This window comes from Stenella coeruleoalba, assembly GCF_951394435.1.
Source record: "Stenella coeruleoalba genome assembly, chromosome: 18".
Taxonomy (NCBI): Eukaryota; Metazoa; Chordata; class Mammalia; order Artiodactyla; family Delphinidae; genus Stenella; species Stenella coeruleoalba.
In genome coordinates, this window is record NC_137164.1 from 62794782 (window position 1) to 62820546 (window position 25765).

Sequence of the window (25765 nt, forward strand, 5' to 3'; positions counted from 1 at the left end):
CAGGGCACCTGTGCATATGTTTTGCTAATTTTGTCCCTGTACTTTCGTCAATGTCATGCCTGATGAACACAGAGTGGCCAGTCTACTCCTTTCCTCCCACCTCCATCATTGCCATCCTTCAAGGTCCACTCAGGTGCATCCTTCTCCAGGACATCTTTCCTAGTGACACAAACCCATACCAGCATCATCATGAAGTCCTCTAGCCCTCAGAGTCTATTCTACGTGTTTAACCTTAAGCATCTTAACATAGAGACTCAGGAGCTGGCAGGGCCCTAATTCTATCTCCTCCTTAAACTCTTCCAGCGATGGGATCTTGATGACCCACCAAGCCATCCATTACAGGTGGGGGAGGTGCTGTAATAGTTAAAAAAGAAAGCTCTTCCTTATACTGAGCTGAATTTCCTTTTTCTTCCTTTGTGTCAATCACATACTAAAAAGCACCAGGATAGCACAGCTCTCTGCCTTTTATCTGTTTCTCGTTCACAGATTCTGTTGAGTCTGCAAGTTGAAAGTGTTTTAGCCTTTCTTTACTGATCTGAGAGAGCTCGAGCATTCTCTTTCCTAGCAAAGCTCATTTAGACCGTGTTCCGTTTGACATATAGCTACTGAGAGAGTTCAGGTAGACGCTTAACTGGCTGTGTTCTCTTTAATTCAGATGTGGTTAGACTAGTTTATGATTTCACAGCTCCGGTATCGCCCTGGACTACAGAGAGCTTGGAGCAAGAATATCAGGGGTGGGCAGGCTGAATGAAGAATAATCAACCCACAATGTAGGAGATAGATAGATGCGAAGGACGCTTGAGAGACAAAATGTTCCTGGGCCAGAAGCGCACAAGCCCAGGAACTGACTGTGCCCTGATCAATGTTATTGACATTTGTAAAGAGCGGCAAACCTGTCAGTCCAGACCGCTTGGGTAGCTTGGATCTGAGATGAAACAAGAGTCTCAGGGGTGCCTGTTAATTTAGCCGTGATTATCCATATTCTGTCCTGGGACAAAGGCACCTCGGTCAAAGACTCGCCCAGTCTGGCCCCAGTGTCAGGCCTCTTTTAGAAATAATTAGAGCCTGACTTCCACAAACATTCCTATCAGACAACCAGCCCTCCCCCTCTGATTGCCTCAATACCAACAGCCCTGAGTTGTAAACCAAACTGGGTCTCAGCTCTGCAGCCGAGGACCAGACAGACCCTCAAACGAGGTGACTCAAGCAATACAAGGTCGGCCGTGAGGCCAGCCAGCCAGTTTCTCCCTGTGGACACCAGCCTCTCTCTCCCACCAGCAGAGCTCTTACATTCCTCCCTCAGTTTCCAAATCACAAAAGAAGTCCCCAGAACCCAGTCTAATCAGCTCCCACCGATGAGTGCTTACAACGTGGCAGAAACAGTGCCGCTTGCTTTCCACACATTACTTCATTCATTGCCACGACACCCCTGATGAGAAACGGTTATCCCGATTTTCCATGTTGAGAAGCTAAGACAGAGGCATGATACAACAGCCTAACTGGAGACACAGCAAAGAATGGTCGAGTGTGATTTAAACCCATCCAGACACATGACTACAGCTCCACACTCCTTTCTTAGCATTAAATCCAAACGTTAGGGGAAAAATATCATTGCATAAGGCAGAGAATCCCCTCAAGTTATTGCAAAGAGTACAAAAGTCAATTCTTTCAGAAGTGTAGGGATGTGATAATCAAATACTATAAGATAAAAAAATTTACTCAAGATTAACATAGGACATCATATTCAAAGTTGTGACTCTTCTTAGCGTATTTTGTTTGCAGTTAAAGGTAATATTATATTTGGTAAATATCTGTTTTCTAGCACGTGTCTTTACCCACAACAAGAAATGCTTTATGCAGCTGAGGCCCTCTGGAAGACTGACTGTGTTTATCCCACCACTGAACAACCCACAAGAATAGACTAACATTTGGTTGGAAACAGAAATGATTAGAACTTATTTATTTGGTTTTATTAAAAATATGCTTCCTCGGCACAGTTATTGTTTCACTTTTCAGATGAAATAAGATGAAGTGGTAGCTAAGGATTCAAAATTGAATTGCGAAGTGCTACTTTTAATAATATATTCCACACCAAAAAGAGACTTTATGAAGGTTTCGGTCAGTTAAGAAGATCAATAATTGTAGCTTTGAATATGATGTCATCTTTTCTATCCAGTATCTATTTATCTATCTATCTATCTACCTCTCTACCTATCTGTCATTCAGTCATCTTCTATTGTTCGTCCAAAGGTTTTGAGAGTATTCACCTTGCCTCTTCATCCATACTGCTAACTTTGTTAGTATGGAAGTAAAACATTTATAAACTGCCTATCTTGTGCCAAAGACTATGCAAAGGATTGGGGACACAATATCAAACCAGAGTGTGCTGTTCAGGACGCTTTCAGTTGCACTAAATAACTCCACTGGAGTGAACAAGAAGAATGGCAAAAGGGTGATATCAAGGCTGATTGTTTCTGAGACTCCAGGATGTCTCAACAGACTCGGGCCCTTCCCATCTTTCTGCTCTGGTGTCTCCAGGCTCATTCCTCTCATGGTTGCAAAATGGCCATTGTTACTCCAGGCATCACATCCCGACTTAACAAGGGCCAAACTGGAAACCTTTCCCAGGAACCCCTAGCAGACTTCCCCTCATGTCTCATTGGCCAGAACTGGACCATAGGACAATCTTTAGGGCAATACCCAGCAAAGGGAACGGACTTCCATGACAGGCTTAGACTAATCAATCCGAGTTTATCAGAGCTGAGATGGATTTGGTTACTGGAACAAATAAGGATTCTGTTAGAAGAAAGCTGTGGGGAATGGCTGTTGGGCTGGCTGGTAGTCTACAAGGTGATGTGTGTGCTCAGGATCTGCAGATAGAAAATTCTAGGCTGGGCGACTTACATACCAGCTGTGTTTGTTTAGCACTTTTTAAAAAAAGCTCTCTTTCAGTGTACTTTAAAAAAAAAAAAAGTACCATTTTAATCACTTTAAGTGTCCAGTTCAGTGTCATTATGTACATTAACAATGTTGTCAGTGTTGTCATCATCACTATCTACCTCCAGAATTTTTTCGTCATCTCAAAGAGAAACTGTATCCATAGCAATAACTCCCCTTTCCCTCTCCTCCCAGCCCCTAGTAAACTCTATCCTACTTTCTATGAACTTGCCTGTGATAAATACCTCATACAAGTGCACTCATACCATATTTGTCCTTTACTGTCTGGCTTATTTAACATGGCATATTGTTTTCAAGGTTTATCCATATAGTAGCATGTATCAGAATTTCATTCCTTTTTATGGCTGAATACTATTCCATTGTGTGAATACACCACATTCTGTTTATCCATTCATCTGTCGACAGACACTTGGGTTGTTTCACCTTTTGACTATTGTGAATAATGCTGCTATGAACATGGGTGTGTGAGAATCTGGGTGAGTCCCTGTTTTCTTAGCACTGTCTTCAACAGCACTGAACCTCAGTGACAGAGTGACCTGTTACGTATGTTGTATTAAATTTTGCAACATCTGTAAAGGAGAGCTAGGTGCTTCAGAAATGGCTTCTGCCGCTACCGTCTTTGTTGTTGTTGGAACACAGAAGCAGAGCTCAAAGGAGGGGTGCCTAGCTCAACCCTAGGATTCTGAAATATGTGAGCTGCACTTTGAAGATCAATTAGGGATAAGCATCATAGGACCTCTAGAGGAAGTGCCTGCAGTCCAAATGCTTAATTAAACAGAAGGATTAGATCTCAGTCTATGCACTTATTTTCTTCTCATCGCTTCTTTTTCAGCATATTTACTGTTGAGAATATGCATATGCTTTGTATCAGGTACAGTTCTGGGCACTAAGGAATAAAAGATAAATAATCTGTAGTATCTACCATCAAAGAGCGCAAAGTGTAGCAGAAGAGACAGACTGAAAAAGAGATCATTATGCCACCATATGTGAAGGGCAGGGAGAGAGAAAATCAAGGTGCCGTGGGAGCCCAAAGCAGGGAGCTCTCAGAGAGAAGGACTCCAACATCCCTGGTAAAATTTTTGAAAAGTCGTTTGGAATTAATCAAGTATTTGACAGCACATGTTCGCTGCTCAGGGTCAGAATGTGACACGGGTGCAAAAAGTAGGACCCAGGAGTCAGAGAACGAGTGTGGATCGTATGGAAAAGAGAGGAGGCCACAAAAGTGAAGGGAGAAACAGAAAGCATGAGTATGAAGGGTGAGGGAAAAGAATAAAACCCACTGGGAAGGAAAACTGAGGAGAGGGAAGTGACAAAGCAAAACAGCACGTGGGGCAAATGACAAGAAAAAGGTTGCTAGAGCGTATCAAGGCTGCTTAACTCATGCTGTGTATGATTTTGTCCATTAGATTTGTGGAAGCCTGTACCATCAATGCAAATGATTTATGTTATCAATGTGGTCTCTCTTTTTTCTTCATATTATTCCCCAAAATGCTGAAGAACATGTTGGCTGAGTTGGAAGGAAAGTTTTTAGGTGATAGTCAGTCACTCCCTTTTTATCATAAATCTATCCTGGAGCCCAACTCTCTCCATGTCTGGACAGCCAACTGCTCATAGGACATTTCCACTGAGCGTCTGACCTGTTGTCCTTTTCCTTTGAAATGTGACCCCTCGTTCTCCTACCGTTCCCCATTTGTCATCGTGCTTTTCACTGTCTCCTTGTCTCTGGGCCCTTTTGAATTGCTGCTCCCTCTTTTCTGCTATTCCATCTTCTATTCCACTGACACCACCCACTCTTTCTTCTCTACTGGACTAATGCCTAGTAATCCTAGTAGGCTTCAAAAACACAGCTCCAGAAGGCTATCTCTGCCCGCCTCTCTCCCTCCCCAGGCTGATTTAAATTCTCTTTCTTTGAGGTTCCGTTGCACTTGGTACCTGTTTCCTGCTTAGCCCTGATCACACTGAATAATAATTGCTAGTGTGCTTGCTTGTCTCTCCATGGGTCTGCAACCATACACATCACAGGCACGCAGTACATGTTGACTGATTAAATGAATGAATAAAGAAAACAGTACTGCATCTTAGCAGTCAACAAAGTCATGAGTTGAGAGTCAGTTCCACTGAGTCTTTCACAGATCATCAATGGCTTAGTTGTTCAAAAGCTTTACTGACATAAAGCGTTAAGTTTCTGACCCATTCATTTTTAATCCCAAGAGTGCTATTCTAAGCATTCTATTTTAAAATTATTTTTCTCAATTTTTCTATATTTTCTATAGTATGGTGATTATCATTAGTTAACCTTTAAAAATAAATTAATACTTTTTAAAGCCCCTCTCTTCTCAATAAAGAAAAAAATGTAAGGCCAGACCCAGTCTTTTGTGGCCTAGGTGTGTGTGGGAGAAGAGTGGCTAATTTAGGGGAAATGGGGAAGAGGTTGGTAGGTCAGAAAATATTTTGTGATAAAGTTTAGAAAGCATTGACTTCGGAACATTGGATGTAGTTTATTCATATGGGAATCATTACAGATGTTAACTTGGATGTACATGGAATGATGTTGCTAACTGTACAGTCTAATGTGAGCTTTGAGAAACAAATATACGTTATCTGGGCGAAATTTTTTAAATATACTTATGAATTCTACATGATAAATATATGCTAAGAAAAAGAGATCGATGTATACAATATAGATGAGTGCAATAGGCATATCTTTCTGCCAAAAGCCAGAAGGAGTTTATTCAGTAGATATACAGCGGGCTTTCTCAGTAGAGCTGTTAGTCTTAGAATTCTGACCCAATTCCAACAAAGTCATTTCATCCTGCCTGCTTAAATTCCCCTACCGTTGCTGCTCAACACAGAATTCTTCTTCATTTCTCATCCCATCTGAAGTGTTACTCCATTCTGAAAAACAGCTTCGTGTACCACTCTAAAGGTGACTGCTCTGCCTTGATGAGTGAGGCAATTTTGTTACGTTAAGTGCTTTGGGGAAAAAAGCACTTACAGTGTTCCCGTAGAAATGCAAGCTAATATTACTCAATGAAACTTCCTTTCAGCTGTTGTGCTTCGTGGCATTTTCAAAACGAAGAGACCTTCCCCCACTGCAGCTTATTTATGTGATGTATTCAAAATGGGCACACTTCCTGAAGGCATCTGGGAATGTGTGTAGAAGAAATAGGAAAGAAACAGAAATTTAATATAGATGAAGTTAAACAGCTAACAGTAGAGAGGCCAGTGAGGTTGTTAAGTTGCAACTTCAAACCTAGACCTAAACTTCTAAGTAATCAGAAAGAATAGAGAATAATTACATGAGGTATCTTCTGGTGTGTCTTCCGTCTCGCTAAATTCTAAATGACCGTTCCAAGAGGTTCTTGGGGTAGGCAAAGGTGTCCCAACTACAGAATTCAGAGTTTCATAGACTTTGGAATGAAATAGTTTTTGCAAATTTATTGAATATTATTACATGCAGCGTTTAAAAGATAGCCACATTTTTGAAAAGCATAGCAAGCAACACACTGAATATGCATGGGTATATCACCCATTGGTTTCTAGAATACATCACCTTGTTTCTTCTTTAAAATCAGTCCCATTCACTGTCTTTTTAGTAGCCTCAAAATTATGTTTCTCTTTCTTAAGAAAATCTCTTAGCCTGTTTTCAACATACATGTTTGCTTTAAAAAACAGTCATATTGGGGCTTCCCTGGTGGTGCAGTGATTGAGAGTCTGCCTGCCGATGCAGGGGACACGGGTTCGTGCCCCGGTCCAGGAAGATCCCACATGCCATGGAGTGGCTGGGTCTGTGAGCCATGGCTGCTGAGCCTGTGCGTCCGGAGCCTGTGCTCCACAATGGGAGAGGCCACAGCAGTGAGAGGCCCGTGTACCGAGAAAAAAAAAAAAAAAATATATATATATATATATATATGCTCATTATACTTGATTCTTAAATAAAGGACAACTTGAAATCTATCTTAAGTTGATAATCAGAAATAGGGACAAATCAGAGATAGAAACTATATTTATTTTACAATAATGAAAAGTCTGGTAAGAAACCTATAAAGCCAATTATATACAAGAATGGTTACAGAAACTAGAGTGCATTGAAGATATGAAATATCATGCAGCCAATAAAAAGGATGTTTTCATAGAAGAATGAGGGGATACCTAAGTATATGCTATTGAATTGAAAGTAAAGGGTAAACACCACATATATAGTGTGACCCTAAAGTTATGCATATTAGAATTAACACCTGCAAGGAAATACCACAAAATATTATTCATGATGATATCGATCTTGGTAAATTGTAGATGATTGCTATTCTCTTCTTTTTGTTGTTGTTGTTTTGTATTTTCCAAATTTTGTAAAACAAACACACATAGACACTCAGCAGAAATTTCCAATGAGCAGTTGGATATCTGTGTCCTGGTTACAGAGAGAGTTGGGCCTAGAAAGTAGATTTATGATTAAAAAAAAGAAAAGGAAATAACTTGCCTAAAATCTTTCCTTCCAACTCAGCTACTGTATTCTTCAGCATAAAGAGAAATCTAATAAGAAAATAGTTACAGCTTTCTGAAAACCAACTCAATGAAGTTACCTTTAATTTTATGCCTGGTGTCCAATATTCCTTCCCCAGTCATACACCTGTTCTAAGGACAGACTATACCACTGCCCTCTCATAATCAACAAGATTACTTTTTTTTTTTTTTTTGGCGGTACGCGGCCCTCTCACTGCTGTGGCCTCTCGCGTTGCGGAGCACAGGCTCTGGACGCGCAGGCTCAGTGGCCATGGCTCACGGGCCCAGCCACTCCGCGGCATGTGGGATCTTCCCGGACCGGGACACGAACCCGTGTCCCCTGCATCGGCAGGCGGACTCTCAACCACTGCGCCACCAGGGAAGCCCAACAAGATTACTTTTAATGGTAAGTTCTGGAAAGGCCTAAACACTAAGAGAAGGCTCAGGAGGAGAAACTGTGGGCCCACAGCTTGCAATATGAGGGCCGCTGCCTGAAGTTCCCAAGGTCACTTGTTTGTTTGAAGTAGCCTCGTGAAGGAGCAAGGCCAGAGGAATGCAGCTCTGATGCCCTGGAGCGGACAGTGATTCTCCCCTGTCCCTCCTGTTAGCCTCACACACACGCTCAGGCCACCGACCCGAGACTCAAGCAGCTGCCCTTGGCTAGATTGACAAGTTCAAGGGATTCACAGATGTTAGTTCTGACCTTACTCCAAGCAGGACCTGCCTTACCTATCCACAAGCTGAGACCCTGGGCAGGCTCTTCTACCTCTAGCATCTTGGTCCACAGCCTTAATTTAGTTCCCACTGTTGTAGGCCATAAAAATCAAATGAGGGCTTCCCTGGTGGCACAGTGGTTGAGAGTCCGCCTGCCGATTCAGGGGACGCGGGTTCGTGCCCCCGTCCGGGAAGATCCCACATGCCGCGGAGCGGCTGGGCCCGTGAGCCATGGCCGCTGAGCCTGTGCGTCCGGAGCCTGTGCTCCGCAACGGGAGAGGCCACAACAGTGAGAGGCCCGGGTACCGCAAAAATAAATAAATAAATAAATAAAAAATCAAATGAATCTCTAGGCCCAAATGTTGTGAGAACAGTACCAGGCCCGGCCCGTTGAAATGTTAAGTGCTCACTCCCTCTCTGTAATGTAATATGTCCTCTCTCTCCCTCTCCCCCTCCCTCCCTCCCTCCCCTCTTCTGCTCTTCCCCCCCTTTCCTCCCTCCTTAGTTGGCACGTGATCTTTATCTTCACCATGGAGTATATTTTGAAGATAACTGTAAGCAAGATGTACAGACAAAGGAAATAACAGAAGTTATCCTACCTTTTCATATGATGTGTCAAAGATGAACTCATCACCTTGTAAAATGAGGTTTTTTTCTTCTTTTTTCAACAATCCAGCTTTTTTTCTTTGGGTCCAGCGACCCATGATACAGGACACACTGCTCTTTTTTTCATTTTCCTTTTGGTTCACATGGCACTGAGCAACAAAATAATAACAAATATATATTTTTTAATAATACCAGCACACAGACGAGGAGGAGAAAAGGTCTCGCATTGCTTGCTGAATTGCCCACTAATCACTGTGTGCAGACCCAGCAGGGAATTCTGACAACACACCTGACTTTTCATTTATTTATTTTTTATTGGTTCTGGGAGAAGTTTGTGATTCATTCCACGTAGGTTGCGAGGCCTTGTACTACAGGAACAAATTGTCTCTGGGGTGATTTGCTTTATTAACTTTTAGAGCAAAGGAGGGAGAAATAGAATTGCTTTAACTGAAACTGCAATATGCTGGCAAAAAGTTTGGTCCTTTTCAGTTCATTGACACCTGAAATGTTTTAACTGGTCCTGTTTCTTAATGATACATTGGCTGATTGTCAAGAAGGAGGCAGTATGATGGAGTCAAAAGAAAGCTGGTTGAAAGACAGAGAACCAGGCAATGGTCACAGCCCTGCCATCTGTGTCCCGCCGAATTCCTAGACCCCTCATAGCGCAGAAACTCGGTGACCTTCTCAGTAAAATAAAAAGGTCGGACTAGATATTGTCCTCCTTTTAGTTAATTTTATTTTTTTATTGATGTATACTTGATTTACAATGTTGTGTTAGTTTCAGGTGTACAGCAAAGTCATTCAGTTATAGATATATTCTTTTTCAGACTCTTTTCCATTATAGGTTATTACAAGATATTAAATATAGTTACCTGTGCTCTATAGTACGTCCTTATTGTTTATTTATTTTATTTTTTTATAATAGATCTTTATTGGAGTATAATTGCTTCACAATACTGTGTTAGTTTCTGTTGTACAAAAAGTGAATCAGCCATATGCATACATATATCCCCATACCCCCTCCCTCTTGAGCCTCCCTCCCACGCTCCCTATCCCACCCCTCTAGGTCATCGCAAAGCACCGAGCTGATCTCCCTGTGCTATGCTGCTGCTTCCCACTAGCTAACTATTTTACATTTGGTAGTGTATACATGTCAATGCTACTCTCACTTTGCCCCAGCTTCCCCCTCCCCACCATGTCCTCAAGTCCATTCTCTATGTCTATGTCTTTATTCCTGCCCTGCCACTAGGTTCATCAGTACCATAAGCAAGCTTGAGAAAGAAAAATGGAGCTGGAGGAATCAGGCTCCCTGACTTCAAACTATGCCACAAAGCTACAGTAATCAAGACAGTATGATATTGGCACAAAAACAGAAATATAGATCAATGGTACAGGATAGAAATCCCAGAGGTAAACCCACACACATATGGTCACCTAATTTACAAAAAAGGAGGCAAGAACCTACAATGGAGAAAAGACAGCCTCTTCAATAAGTGGTGCTGGGAAAACTAGACAGCTACATGTAAAAGAATGAAATTGGAATACTATCTAACACCATACACAAAAATAAACTCCAAATGAATTTAAGACCTAAATGTAAGACCAGACACTATAAAACTCTTAGAGGAAAACATAGGAAAAACACTCTTTGACATAAACCACAGCGTGATCTTTTTTGACCCACCTCCCAGAGTAATGGAAATAAAAACAAAAATAAACAAATGGGACCTAATTAAACTTCAAAGCTTTTGCACAGCAAAGGAAACCATAAACAAGACAAAAAGACAACCCTCAGAATGGGAGAAAATATTTGCAACTGAAACAATAGACAAAGGATTAATCTCCAAATTATACAAACAACTCATGTTTATCTACTTTATATATAGCAGTGTGTACCTGTTAATCCCAAACTCCTAATGTATCCCTCCCCAACCCTTTCCCCTTTGATAACCATAAGTTTGTTTTCCATGTCTATGAATCTGTTTCTGTTTTGTAAATACATTCATTTGTATCATTTTTTTAAATATTCCACATATAAGCAATATCATATGATATCTGTCTTTCTCTGTCTGACTTACTTCACATAGTATGATAATCTCTAGGTCCATCCATGTGGCTGCAAATGGCATTATTTCATTCTTTTTTATGGCTGAGTAGTATTCCATTGTATAGATGTACTACATCTTCTTTATCCATCCGTCGATGGACATTTAGGTTGCTACCTTGCGCTGGCTGTTGTAAATAGTGCTGCTATGAGCATTGGGGTGCGTGTATGTTTTCAAATATTATACTCTTTCAGTGAAAGTTTACAACTTCATGGATGATGGTGAACTCAAACCTTCAGTATTAACTTTGTTGAGAAGTGAAAGGAACCTTCCTCTCCATAAAGATAGAATAATATTAATATTAATATAATAATAAGCATTTGCTGTGCTATGTGCCTAGTATTGCATTTAATCCCCACAGTGATGTAGGAAGAGCCCCCGTAATAACAGAGGACACTAAGGATGACAGAGGTTAAATAAATTACCCCAGATCACAGAGCCTGTGACTGGGGTCACTAGACTCCCATGCATGGCACACAGCTCATGACCACGCCTCGCCTCCACACTGCCTCTCAGGGAGACCGAGAAGACCATCCATGCTGGTGAAGGATTCAAAGTAGCTCAAGTGTGATGTGCAGGTTAATAAAGAGTAAGGAGGAATGTGTGTGCTTTTATAAGCTTGTCAAGGACAATTCAGGATCATGGTACCCACTTTGAAAGAACAGGGTCTCTAAGGGAGGTTTAGGCAGAAGGGTAATTGCAGCAAAGAAGGAATAAGAAAAATCTTAGATAGGACCAAAATGCGTTATCTTTATCATCTAGGTTTTCTCTTTTAATATTCTCTTTGAAAGTGGTGGAGGGCTTCCCTGGTGACGCAGTGGTTGAGAGTCCGCCTGCCGATGCAGGGGATGCGGGTTCGGGCCCCCGTCCGGGAAGATCCCATATGCCGCGGAGCGGCTGGGCCCGTGAGCCATGGCCGCTGAGCCTGCGCGTCCGGAGCCTGTGCTCCGCAACGGGAGAGGCCACAGCAGTGGGAGGCCCACGTACCGCAAAAAAAAAAAAAAAAAAAAAATAAGTGGTGGAGCGCTTGGAATTTAATAAGTAAGTAAAATATTGGGTAAACACGTTGATACTATCTGAGCAATATCAATGCTTGTGTAATAGATGGAGTGAGAGAGGACAGAGATTTTGGGTTCAATGGCTGCTGTTTACATTGAATGATTTGCTTTCCTTCTTTGGGTCTAGTTTCCTAAAAAGTACACTGGTTGGTCCAAATCAACCCACTAGATTCCAAAACCCTGTAGAAGACTTTAGGGATATAAAGATAAAGATGTACTTCTTCTCTCAGAGAGATCTTTAGGAACTCCTTACCTCTTAAATTCTGTGACTCATCATCAAGGTGAAGACTAATTGGTTGTTGTGAATTATTTGAACATTCCTAGCTACAAGTGACATAAAAAATTATTCATATGAAGAATCAGCAATAAACATTTAAATAAAGGGTTATGGTTGGTAGTATACGCTTTGATGTCCATCAAATTCATGGTTTACAAGGCCCACTCTTTCTGGCTTGTGATGTAACCAGACATCTCAAAGATATAACATAGCAGTGAGATGATGCTTATGTGACTATATTATATTTTTATGAAATGCAATGCATTATTCTACTAAAAAGAAACCATCTGAAAATGAGTCCTGTAGGTTCTAATTTCTGTACTGTGCTAGGAATACTAGTGAATTCTTTTTCTCCCACAATTTGCATTTTCTCTTACAGTGTGGAAGCAAAATAAGCCTCTTTGTTTGCACTGGTTTCAGAATTAAATTAGTTTGTATATTTGTTCTCTCCTCCTCTTCCTGGATTTGGTTTCAAAGTAAACAGTTATTTTCATTAAATTCTCTTTTATTTGGATTTAGCTCTTTAGTTACTGGACTTATTCTGGGTGGCTGTCCCTGTTTTATTTTTCACTAAGGTATCCGTTCACTGTTTTAAATGGCATTTAATTGGTTCACTTCCATTTTCTATTATTTACCTCACTCTGTGGTACTATGATTTCTTTAGCTAGATCTCACGCCTGCCATGGTCTGATATTTTAAAGGTATTTTTTTAAGTACTTAAATGCCATACGGGGATGGTAAGACAGGAAAAAAATGATCATCAATTTGATGTTTAATGAATGTGGACAAATTACAGGGAAGGAACAAAAATGACATTCATCCCAGAGATTGTTTTCAAACTTAATGGTAAACGTGGAGTCTTGAGAAACAGCAGGAATTACCTTGTTTAGAAAAACCAAAAATGTTGACTTTTTTTTTTTAGATTAACCTAGAAATGACTTCTGACAGAAAGAAAACCAGCCATACTTTTCAATTTCAAGAGAAAAGCTCTAAAAAGTTATTTCTACCTAATAAAAAAGTACAGTAAGATTCTAAATTCCCACAGAAACTCTTCATCTACCTTATAACACATCGAAAGCCATCAAGGGCCTATTGGCCAGCACTAATAAAGTTTTGCGGGCGTTTTTGATGGTGTGTGGGGGGCAGGGGAGTAAAGAGGGGGAGTTTTAGGGCTGCGGGAGGGGAGAAAATTAGTTCTCACTAAGTTATAGAAGAAAATATAGGAAGATTTTTAAAATTTGTTCCAATAATTCATTTAACAAATGTTCATTTAACAACTCTTAGGGTCTGAGTATTGTTCCAGGGGATGAGACTACAAAAGTGAACAAGAAAAAGGAAGTTCCTGCCCTCTTGAGGATTACATAACAGTGGGGAAAAGAGGAACAATAGCAAATATACATAAAATAATTCAGCAGGGCTTCCCTGGTGGCGCAGTGGTTGAGAGTCCGCCTGCCGATGCAGGGGACATGGGTTCGTGCCCCGGTCTGGGAAGATCCCACATGCCGCGGAGCGGCTAGGCCTGTGAGCCGTGGCCGCTGAGCCTGCGCGTCCGGAGCCTGTGCTCCGCAATGGGAGAGGCCACAACAGTGAGAGGCCCGCGTACTGCAAAAAGAAAATAAATAAATAATTCAGCAAATATTAAGTGCTATGAAGAATAAAGCAATCGGATAAGAGTGACTGGGAGTTGATAAGGTAGTTAGAGAAGATCTTTCTGAGAAGTATCAGTTGGGTAGAGACCTAAAGAAAATAAGAGGCTGAGGAATAAACAGTAAGTACAAAGGCCCTGGGGCAGGAGAGGGTCTGGTCTGTATTCAGGGAACACAAGGAAGCTAGTGAGCGATAATATGCTTGATGATAGATTAGGTCACAGAGGTGGAAAGGAGAAAGCCTATACAAATATGATGCAAGATCAAAACAATTTAAACAAATGATTGGTAAATTTGACTATAAAAAGTTTAAAATTTCTGCATAGCAAAAACTACCATGAACAAAGTCAAAAGATAAACAGCAACTTGGGGGAACATGGTAATTCATGTCACCCAAGGGCTGGTATCTTTAATGTATTTTTTTGTAAAGAAATTTCTTTATATCAATATGAAACAATAATCCAACAGAAAAATAAGTGACCAAAGAAAATGAAGAGAAAAAGCAATTGTAATGCCTTTTAGACATATTAAAGGATGTTCAACCTTACTTAGAATGAGGGAAATTCAAGTTAAAACCACACTGGGATGCAATTTCTTACCCTATCAGATTGGCAAGGATCCAAGCATTTGATCTTAACGCCATCTAAAAGTTTGAGCCTTAGAGAGCCAGACGCAGTCATGTATTGCTCTTGGGAATGTAAACAGGTACAGCCTTTACAGGGAAAGCTTCAGTGCTAACCATCAACATTTTAAACACCCATATCTTTGACCCAGGAGTTTGACTTGTAAGATTTTATCCAACAAATTTCTCTGCATGCATGCTAAATGAATTATGTACAAGGATATTCACTGTGACGTTATTTGTAATAGCAGGAAACCACAGGACATGTTGAGTAGTGAGAAATGAATTGGAAGGGGGGGTGGAGTCTGATTATGAGTCTCTTTTTAAACTTGAACCTTTGGAAGTTCTTGGGCAGGTAAAATGAGAACAGGCTGTGTTTAGAGCAGCTTGTGTGTCATTGATTTCAGGTCGGATTGGGTACGTGTGGGATCTTGGTGACAACTTCAGTGTCATCCAAAGAGTTCTGAGGGCACTCAGTGGGGGTTACCAGGGGTGGTCATGGGCGGAGCTGCCAAGGGGGCAGAGACCAGCTTATGAAAGGCCTTTCTTATGCTGGGCTAAGAGGTTCACACTTTACCCTGCAGGCACTGGCAACCTTTAGAGCAAGACGGTGACCTCATCAGATTTGCATTTTTAAAAGACAGCTCTGCTGGCAACGTCGGGAAAGAGATTACAGAGCAGCAAAGCCAGACGTGCGGACAGTGATTAGTGTGAAGAATAAGAAATATAGTCCGGAGAGAGATACATATTCTGCCTGTTCGGCTGTTCTTATGAATCAAAATTCTACAAGTCAAAATGTCTTCACTGTAGAATTGCCTTAAAAATAAAAAACAAAACAAATTTTTTAAACTCTGTCATTTTGGTGGTTTCAGGGAGGAAGACATTTGTTAAAAGGTATTAAATTGCACACTTTAATATGTGCAGTTCGTGTTACATCAGTTCTAGACCTACGGGGCTGTAAATTTTTTTAATTGAAATCATCATTAATAAGAAAAAACAAAAGAGACTCTAAAAAGGGTGTGGACCTTCTGACTAGGGAAGTTCAGATTCTCTACTCTCAGGGCTATACTTTCTCCTGGTTATTCAGGTCCCGTCTGCCTGCTGCTGTAGCGTATCCCTCAGTCCCCCTAGCTGGGCTCTCTTTCCAGGCCTCTCCTGAAACTCGGTCCTGTCCAAGATCTCACGAGCATTTTAATTAATTGATTTGAATGAAAGCAAAGGTCATGTATACTCCGTGTGCCCATCACCAGAAAGCTACAGTGCAAAGCAGAGCCTTCTAATACTTCCAGGTCACGATAGGCTCATAAAAGAGCCTGCATATAGACACTGAAGCAGGATTTCTAGTAGTAGTAGGAGTAGTATTGATGGGTAACTGGGTGCCAGTGAATGAATTTACCACGGTGCTTTTTAAATTGCTTGATTTTTTTTTTTTTAATGCTTTTGTCTGCTTCTCTGTGGGAAAAATACCTTGGTTAAGCTAAACCAATGGTGCTGCAGGTTTAAGAACGAGTAAGCATTGCTTCTAAAGGAAAGCAAAGTGGGCACTATGGACTTCTGATAAAACAAGCAACTAGATTGTGCTTATAGATTTCATTTTTCAAAGAGTAGATGATTAGGACAAATTTAAAAGACTTAATGAGAACTCTGAAAGGACATGTTATTATCTTAATTCAAACTTCCCTCAAAGAAAGAAAAAACTTTTTTTAATATTCATGTATTTCATCTTTGTCAGTTCAAAAAGATTCTAAACGTCATGAAGTTGGCAGCCGTGGACTGCTTCTGTGCCGACACCGCCCACAAATACGTAGTGACGCAGTGACACGCTTTGGCACATAACAAATATTCGTTAGGTTAAGTTGAGTTTATTTCAATTGAATTTTCATTTTTTTCTAGCTTTATCATGATGTAATTGACATATAACATTGCATAAGTTTAAGGTGTACAACATAGTGATTTAATACACGGATACGTAGCAAAATAATTATCACAACAAAGTTAGTTAACACATCCATCACTTCACACAGTTAGCATCTGTGTGTGTGTTTAGATGTGGCGAGAACTTTTAAGATTTACTTTCTTAGCAACTTCCTAGTATTCAATACAGTTTTGTTAAGTATAGTCACCAGGCTGTACACCACATCCCCAGGACTCATTCATATAACTGGAAGTTTGTACCTTTTGACCACCTCAATCCATTCACCCCACCCTCAATCCGCAATTGAATTTCCAAAGTTATTTCTACTCTATTGTTACTTACAAAGAAGATTAATAATATCTCTCTCTTTTTTTTTTTTTTTTTTTGCGGTACGTGGGCCTCTCACTGTTGTGGTCTCTCCCGTTGCGGAGCACAGGCTCCGGACGCGCAGGCTCAGCGGCCATGGCTCACGGGCCCAGCCGCTCCGCGGCATGTGGGATCTTCCCGGACAGGGGCACGAACCCGTGTCCCCTGCATCGGCAGGCGGACTCTCAACCACTGCGCTACCAGGGAAGCCCCAATAATATCTCATTTTTTTTTAAAGTGTTTCTCTTCTTGCCTCCCCTAAAAAACATTTTGAAAATCATTCTCTTCCAGATTAAAATCGATAGTATTCAACCATGTCATTTCTGATTTTACATCTCCTTTTTTCAAAAAATAAATTTAGAAGATATATCTAATCATATGAAATCCTACTTAATATTTATATCCTAGAGGAACAAAACCTTCGGGAATCCCTGCAGCAAGATAGTTTCAATCCAGTGCCATCCAGAGATCAGAGAGAACGTCTGGTTTTTTGTGTCAGAGACTTTGCTCTTCATAAAGTCAAGTACTGAGAGAAAAGTCCAGATCTTTACCTTCTTCCAGACCTGCCCTCTACCTCCCTCTCTCTCGTGCTCGCATCCCAGGAGAAACATATCTGAATCTGAGGCTAGCTGCTGTGCATTCGGTGTACTGTAACGCTGTATCCAAACACAGTGCAGGCTTAGAACAGTCTTTTTTGTATGTTCCCTTTAGGGCAACGTTTTATTTCTTCCTGACGATTACAGTGGTTGGAAACAGGGGTTACGTCAATAATGTTAAATTTGTCAAATATTAATTGACTAGGGTTCTGAGTAATTTGAGTCCTGTCAAATAAATTATAGGAAAAATATCTGAGTATTTTGTAAATATGGTAATTTGGCTGCTCCAGTTTTCTATTGCTACAAAATAAATTATCCCCAAATTCAGCAGTTTAAAATAACAGCCATAGTAATGTAAACCACAGTACAGTGGATCAGGAATTTGGGAAGACTCAGCTGGCTGATTCTTCTGCCCCATGTGGTGTTGACTGGGGTCACTAGGTGGTAATCAGCTGGCAGATGGGCTGGTCTAAATGGCCTCACTCACACGTCTGGCACCCTGGCAGGAGTCTCAGTCCATTGGAGCTGCTAAAACAAAAGTATCATAGACTGAGTGGCTTAAACAGAAAACATTTACCTCTCACAGTTCTGAATGCTGGGAAGTCCTAGATCAAGGCAGATTCTGTGTCTGGTGAAGCCTGCTTCCTGATCCACAGATTGCCATCCTCTCACTGTGTCCTCACATGATGGAAAGGACAAGGGAGCTCTCTGGGTCTCTTTGATAAGGGCACTAATCCCATTCATGAGGGCTCAGCCCTCATGACCTAATCACCTCTCAAAGGCCCTACTTCCAGATACCTTGGGGATTAGGTTTCAACACATAAATTACGGTGAGGACACAAATATTTTGTTTATAACAGCAAGGGTGGCCAGAAATCTGGGCCCAGCGGGGACTGTTCCCTGGAGTGCCTGTATGTGGCCAGCCCAGCATGATGATCTCAGAGTAGAGTCTCACAAGAGAGAAAGTAGAAGCTGAAGTCTTTTTAACTACCTGCTCTGGAAACTGACAGCATCCCTTCCACTGTATGCTAATAGTCACAGCAGTGACAGAGCCCACCCAGATTCAAGGGCATGGGACATAAACCCTACCTCTCAATGGGAAGTGAGTCGAAGACTTTGTAGTGATCTTTAATGGGCAAAGGGACCCATTGTGAGAAAATAATACAGTTTTATATCTCTCGGTAATGAACGCATCCATCAAAGAGCAGTTATTATCAAAACATTAATTTAACATACAAAAGAACACCAGCTATACATCTTAAAGCCATCCTTGTGCCTTCTACTCCCTTACTCCTCACATCAATTGCTGGCAATACTTCCACCAAAATATCTTGCCAGTTGGTCATCTCCTTTCTGCTTCCACTGCCCAGAGATAGTGCCTTATAGTAGCTAACCTTTGTTGTATGCCAGGCATTGCGCTAACTACTTTACAAGAACCATCTCATTTGATTTCCTAATGTACCACAATTAGGTAGAGATTGTCATAATCTCTACTAAATAGATGAAGAAAATGGGCCTCTGTGTATTAAGTGACACATATTATCTCTCAGGCATTTAGTGGACAAACCCAAATGGAAACCCAGGCACCTGAGTCCATCTCACCAGAGTCAGGTTTCCTCACTCCTAACCAGAAAGTGCATGCTGATGTGAATGCCTTGACCCAGAGGTGTAGCTTTACCTGCAGGCTTTGAGGGGACACCTTCTTGCTGAGCTGCTATACATGTCTCTGGTATGCTAACAGGGTCATCCCATCTCTCTGGGCATCAGAACCTCATGCTGAGATACCAGTTACTTCTAATCCATCCAAATGTCATTCTGCATTTAGAAACAAAAGTTATGTATACTGCTTGAGCAAGACAGTAGTCCTTTGCTTAAAGAGAAACAAAACGTGGACAACACAGGAGATATGTATAGAAAGGACCAGCTGATCATTAGCTGACATTCTAGAACTGCCCTGGTTTAATTGGCAATAGATAACAGCTCCAAGAGCACAGTTAAAAATAAAGTTCCAAATATTTCAAAATGTAAATGGCAGGAAGATAATTAAGATAGCGCAGGATGGCAGCCTCTGGAGGAAATTATGGCCGTTGTTGTGACTTAATTGGTTTCAGAGAAACTTACTGACTACCGCCTTGGTGTCTTAAAAGTATTCTGTGTTTGCTTTGGAAGGAGAGAGAGGCATGGCTTCCCCCAGCCCTAAAGGAGAGAAAAGGTTCTCCTGACACCTGGGGAGCTTAACTGGTGACAGACTTGCCCAGCAGGTGGGAGGCAAACTGGCCAAGCAGGGATGCGCTTGTCTGCTCAGTGGACGCAGATGGACCACGCACACCCTCTTGCCATCTGGGGTCTGGGGTCCGAGGAAGAGCCACCATCCGCTTGCAGGCCTGTTCCAAGTCCCAGGGCTGAGGACTCTGGCCTTCCACTGCCACTTTCTCACCTTGTAATGTGTCTAAACTAGATTCCTAAAGGCAGTTGCTGTGAGCATGACCCTTTATAGTGGAAATGCAAAATATTAGAGGAATTTTCTGAAAAGCTGCTTTTCTTTTTGTGACCCTGGGGAATCCAGTCACGTACATTTAGAACAATGGAACAGGGGAATCGATTGAGGGGAGGGATGGTTATGTTATAAGAAGACATGTATTTTTTTTCTACTTATGGTCGTCGACATACCAGTTATTTGTGTAGGTTTATCTGGCCTTCTATCAATTAACTTATTTTCACAAAAAACTTTGAGTTGGAAAAATATGAGCCCAGAAAACCACTATTTACGTCCCTCTGCCAGCCTTCCTCTCAGTCTAACCAAAACCCTGCGTATACGTCCCTCTGCCAGCCTTCCTCTCATTCTAACCAAAGCCCTGCGTATGGCTATAGTCAGTGCGTACATGTGATTCTATCCAAATGTTTCCCACACAGTTTTATCTGAGCTTTTCCAGGAATTAGAAGAATGCATGTATTTCTTTATAAAAGCAATATAGTGCTTCAATATATTGGGGTACGTTTATACTAGTTAATGATTTATCAACAGGTAGTTTGATTGATTAATAAGAACTTCTGTAGTTGATCAGCACAGAGTCATTACTATTCTTTGTGTGTGGGGGGGGGGGGGGGAAACACCTAACATGAAATCCACCCTCTTAACGAATGTTTAAGCATACAATACAGTATCGTTAACTGCATGCACATTACTACTCTTAACGATGGTTCTGAGGTTTTGAGCCGATCTATATTGGCCTTTGAGTCTTCAAAATAGACTCTAACTTTACTTATTGAAGTGATTTTTAGTGTATTTTTAAAAAATTAAACCAGATAGCTTAAAGTAGCATATTCCGACTGGTGATTTAAATTAAAAGAAAAATAAAGACATATATCTACATCTAAAAATGTATCACCTTAAATGAGTTTGTATAACAAAGCAAATGAATTGAGATAAAGAATGGAAATTCAGGGCCAACCAATTTGCATAAATGTGGCCATTTGATTACACGTTTAAGATACAGGACCATCAGTAGGATGGCCATTTTCCAAGACCAAGCAGGCAACTGCTTGGGAGAGGGTCACCCTTTTCATGGTTGGAGTCAAAAAAGAAGAGCTGAGTTTGCAGACCCCAGAAGCTAAAAGGTGAGCTCTGTGGTGGGAGAGGAACAGGGAACCAAAAGATTGAAATCACCAAAGAGAAGTTCCTTGACTTTGGGATACGAATCGAACAGCTTTTTGCCAGACTTATTGGAATGTCCGGTAGAGAAGGGACTGTTTTAATTTAAAGAAGAGAACCTTCTCAGAGATATTTTAGACCCCATCATTTCCAACTGTGACAGTCTGCTGAGTCCTTCTGATCCAACCCAAAGCTCGTCCTTTTTGCCCAGAGCACTCCTGCCTACAGACTTCCGGTAGAGCTAATGTTATTACTACCGCAACTCAACCCGTTAGTGTTGGATAAATATACTGTGATAGACCAGTACTCTTTGTATAATGATTTATGCAAATACTTGTCTAAAACACACCATTAAGTATCCCATAGTTATCAGTTCCATTAACTGCATTTGTTGGATAATTCCATAGGACCAATTCTTTTTCCTGTACAAAGATTCCTTGTTCTTCTAGCAGAATACACCCATCTAGAGAAACTTGTTCATTCATCATAATTAATCTTCATCAAAAAGCCTGTTGGAAAGTCTAACCGTAAAGGGGATTATTTTTTATAAATACACAACATAGATATAAAGATATAAAAGAAACAGCACAGCTCTCAGGCCACCTTTTAAAACCTTAAAGGAGAAAACATCTTTAATATGAAAATACTACAACCAAACAAGGTGCATCCTCTGTCCATATTGCCAGATAATTAGGTCATTAAGATCCAGAGAAATGACTACTTTTGTTATAATGTCCTGATGTAACATACACAGATAGATCTGCATTAAGGGAAAAATCAGCAAATTTGTTGTTCAAGTTTTTTATGAGTCCTTGTTCACACTTAGGTTTTTCGTGTGACTCGTGTCCATAAGAAAAATATGGGACCGAGTACGGGGGATAGGGGTGGGATAGCGGGACCTCCCTGATGCTCAAGTGCTGCCCTGGATGCTTTTAGTCTCGTTCATTGCACAGGGAGGAGACCAAAGACCCCGTTATGAGGTCTGGCTGGGAAAGCCAGTTGATAGTATAAAAGCTGATGTGTACAAAGCCTGATGTTTTTTAAAAATGTGACTCTGCTTCCCAGACAGCACCTTCTTATAAAAATTCATCTATCTTGAAAGGTTTCTCACGTGCCTAATTCATAACTACTTATAACCCTGAAGAAATTTTGATGGTGACACTTGGTTGAGCATGGTAGGGTATGTAATAAATATAAAATTTGGTTTCCTCGCACTAATACTAAAAAGCAGCTGCTATAAACAGCATGTTACATTAATAATATATTACATTTAGAAAGAGTGTCTGTATGGTGTATGATAGCTGTATGGTATATTTTCAGTTGCATTCTTAAAATATTCATGTTCAAAGGAAAAATAAACACAGGGCATATACTAAACCGTTTATAGTGTTATTCTGGGAAGTGGGATTGTGGGTGTATTTCTCTCCTTCATTTTTCTTTTCTGTATTTTCTAAGTGTCTGATAATAAACATGTATTATTTTGAAAAGGGACAGCGTTTTAAGGTTGGCTCCCAAGAGCTTTATGTGAGGGCTGGGCTTCCCTGGTGGCACAGTGGTTGAGAGTCCGCCTGCCGATGCAGGGGATGTGGATTCGTGCCCCGGTCCGGGAAGATCCCACATGCCGCGGAGTGGCTGGGCCCGTGAACCATGGCCACTGAGCCTGCACGTCCGGAGCCTGTGCTCCGCAACGGGAGAGGCCACAACAGTGAGAGGCCCTCGTACCCGAAAAAAAAAAAAAAAAAAATGTGAGGGCTATTGCGTCTACATGTTAAAAGTCTAGGCTGCCCCATCTAATATGGTAGCCGCTGGTCCCAAGGGGATATTTTTAATTATATTTAGATTAGTTAAGGGCAAATTACTTTGTTAACAATTTAATTCTTCAATCACGTTAGCCACATTTCAAGTTTCAATAGGCACATTTTCATCATCACAGAAAGTTCTAGTTGTCAGTCCTGGTGGAGACAAGTTACCAAACTATGTCCTGGATGCTAAGAACAAAACTGGGCCAGTTTGCAGAGGAATGGGCATATTGCCTCGCGTGCTACTCACCGTAGACACCGGGAGACTCTTCATCCCAGGTCCCTTTTATGCACCTCTCTAATCTTTGGCCCAGTAAGCTCAGAGATTTTTCCAAAAGCCGTCCAGCTGCTTAGTGGCAGGGTTGGGAACCCAGTGCAACTCACTCCTAATTCACAGCTCTTGCCTCCATATCACTATTAGCATCTTCTCCAGAAAACTAAAGCTTCCCAAGCAGTACTTTAGTTCAGTTCAGTATAATTTCACAGACATTTCTTGAAAGCTTACAATGCAATAGGCACCATAATAAGCCTTGAATATGCAAAACCAAGTAAGAGAAGCTTCTCTATTCCCAGAGTGTGTCAAAGTGTTAAAAACAGAAAGCCCTAGTGGGAAGCAGCTGCGTAGCACAGGGAGATCAGCTCAGTGGTTTGTGACCGCCTGGAGGGGTGGGATAGGGAGGGTGGGAGGGAGGGAGACGCAAGAGGGAAGAGATACGGGAACATATGTATATGTATAACTGATTCACTTTGTTATAAAGCAGAAACTAACACACCATTGTAAAGCAATTATACTCCAATAAAGATGTAAAAAACAAACAAACAAACAAAAAACAGAAGGGCATGCTAGGTAGAGTGACAGCACCAAGCAGGGACAGGTCTGTCCTTCTTGGGAAATCCAGAAATGCTTCATACACGCAGATATGCTTAAATTGGGTCTTGACGATAGCGCATCCCCCAAACTCTCACATTTACACGTCTTCAATATTCTCAGTTTTCTCCATACTCTGGAAGAAAAGAGGTTAACTCCACTTTTGAACCTGACCTGATTTTTCTTTAACTTCACTTGAAAGAGTTAGGTATATTCAACTCTCTTAATTTGAACTTATTTTCTCATTTTCAGGCCTGGTTCTATATATGTAAAATAATTTTAAGCCTTCAAATGAAATAAAATAAAATACTCCTGTAAGACTGAGTCATCAATTCCATTTTGAACTACATAAAAGCAAATACAGAATTTGAATGAGTGGTCATTTTTCAGCCGGTCCTGTGGGAAATGTTTAAACGCAGGTTAGAAGCTGGGGTTCCCAGTTCTCAAATAAATCACGTTCCTGTGTTTTAACAGATGCAATGCTCTTGGTGGCAGAGCGACTGGAAGGACCATTCAACATTGAGTCGGTCATGGACCCAATAGACGTCAAGATCTCTGAAGCCATCATGAACATGCAAGAGAACAGCATGCAGGTGTCTGCAAAGGTATTTGCCTTAGTCATTTGTCTGCTAATAAAGAAAGTGCAGTAATCTGAAACTGAAGTAACTGGATATGTCGGCCAGGATTATAGATTCTAATACCTTATCCGTGAGCTTTTCCTCTCCCGTGACAAGTTTGCTACTTCATTATAACTGTCTAACAAAATGGCATTGAGAAAGGAAGGAAGCTTTTAGTTTGCAGTTAATCATGAAGAAATTATTGGCTGCTAAAAAGTGTTGGAGAGCCCCAAGTATATTGACTAATCCCTCACATTTGTGAGCCATTTGGGGGGAATTTTCTTTTTGATGGTTGAAATGTCTGCACCCTGTTCTCACTCTCTAGGAACTTCTAATTACGTCTTCAGCTGCACAGACCAGGCACATGTTCTCTGTGTTTGCTTGTAAATTTTTAAACATTCCATCTGACTTCCTTTTGTAAGGCTATAATGGAACCCTCATTAATGAATCTTCAGAGGAAAACGCCCCTTTGGATGAAGTCGAACACACATTTTTAAAAATAGTATATTTTTATAAATCCAAAGAGACGAGGATTCTGGGTTTGCAGCTGCAGAACACAAATATCAGAAGTACAATTTTTTTTAATTTTTTCAAAATTTTTATTGGAGTCTAGTTGATTTGCAACGTTATACTAGTTTCAGGTATACAGCAAAGTGAATCACTTATACACATACATATATACGCTCTTTTTAAAATTATTTTCCCATATAAGCCATTACCAAGTATTGAGTAGAGTTCCCTATGCTATACAGTAGGTTCTTATTAGTTATCTATTTTATACATAGTAGTGTGTATATGTCCATCCCAGTTTCCAATTTATCCCTCCCACCCTTACCCCTGGTAACCATAAGTTTGTTTTCTACATCTGTGGCTCTGTTTCTGTTTTGTAGGTAAGTTCATTTGTACCCTTTTTTCAGATTCCACATATAAGTGATATCATATGATATTTGTCTTTCTCTGTCCGATGACTTCACTCAGCATGACAATCTCTAGGTCTACCCATGTTGCTGCAGATGGCATTATTTAATTCTTTTTGATGGCTGCGTAATATTCCATTGTATATATGTACCACATCTTCTTCATCCATTCATCTGTCAATGGACATTTAGGTTGTTTCCATGTCCTCAGAATGGGAGAGAATATTTGCAAACAATGTGACCGACAAGGGATTAATGTCCCAAATATACAAACTGCTCAGGCAGCTCAATATCAAAAAACAAACCAATCAAAAATAGATGGAAGATCTAAATAGACATCTCTCCAAAGAAGACATACAGATGGCTAAAAAGCACATGAAAAGATGCTCAACATCACTAATTATTAGAGAAATGCAAATCCAAACTACAATGAGGTATCACCTCACACCAGTTAGAATGGGCATCATCAGAAAATCTACATACAACAAATGCTGGAGAGGGTGTGGTGAAAAGGGAACCCTCTTGCACTGTTGGTAAGAATGTAAA

The 25765-nt window shown here is 40.8% G+C and overlaps 1 protein-coding gene across 6 annotated transcripts in view; it reads left to right on the forward strand.

Annotated features, from left to right (window-relative positions):
• GPC6 (glypican 6) overlaps positions 1-25765 on the forward strand; it is a 1079647-nt gene that overhangs the window by 941743 nt on the left and 112139 nt on the right. For all 6 annotated transcript variants that reach the window (XM_079902538.1, XM_079902543.1, XM_079902542.1 and 3 more), the window contains one exon: positions 24160-24290. In XM_079902538.1, the coding sequence (XP_079758664.1) occupies positions 24160-24290 (131 nt within the window). The remainder of the gene's footprint in view (positions 1-24159; positions 24291-25765) is intronic.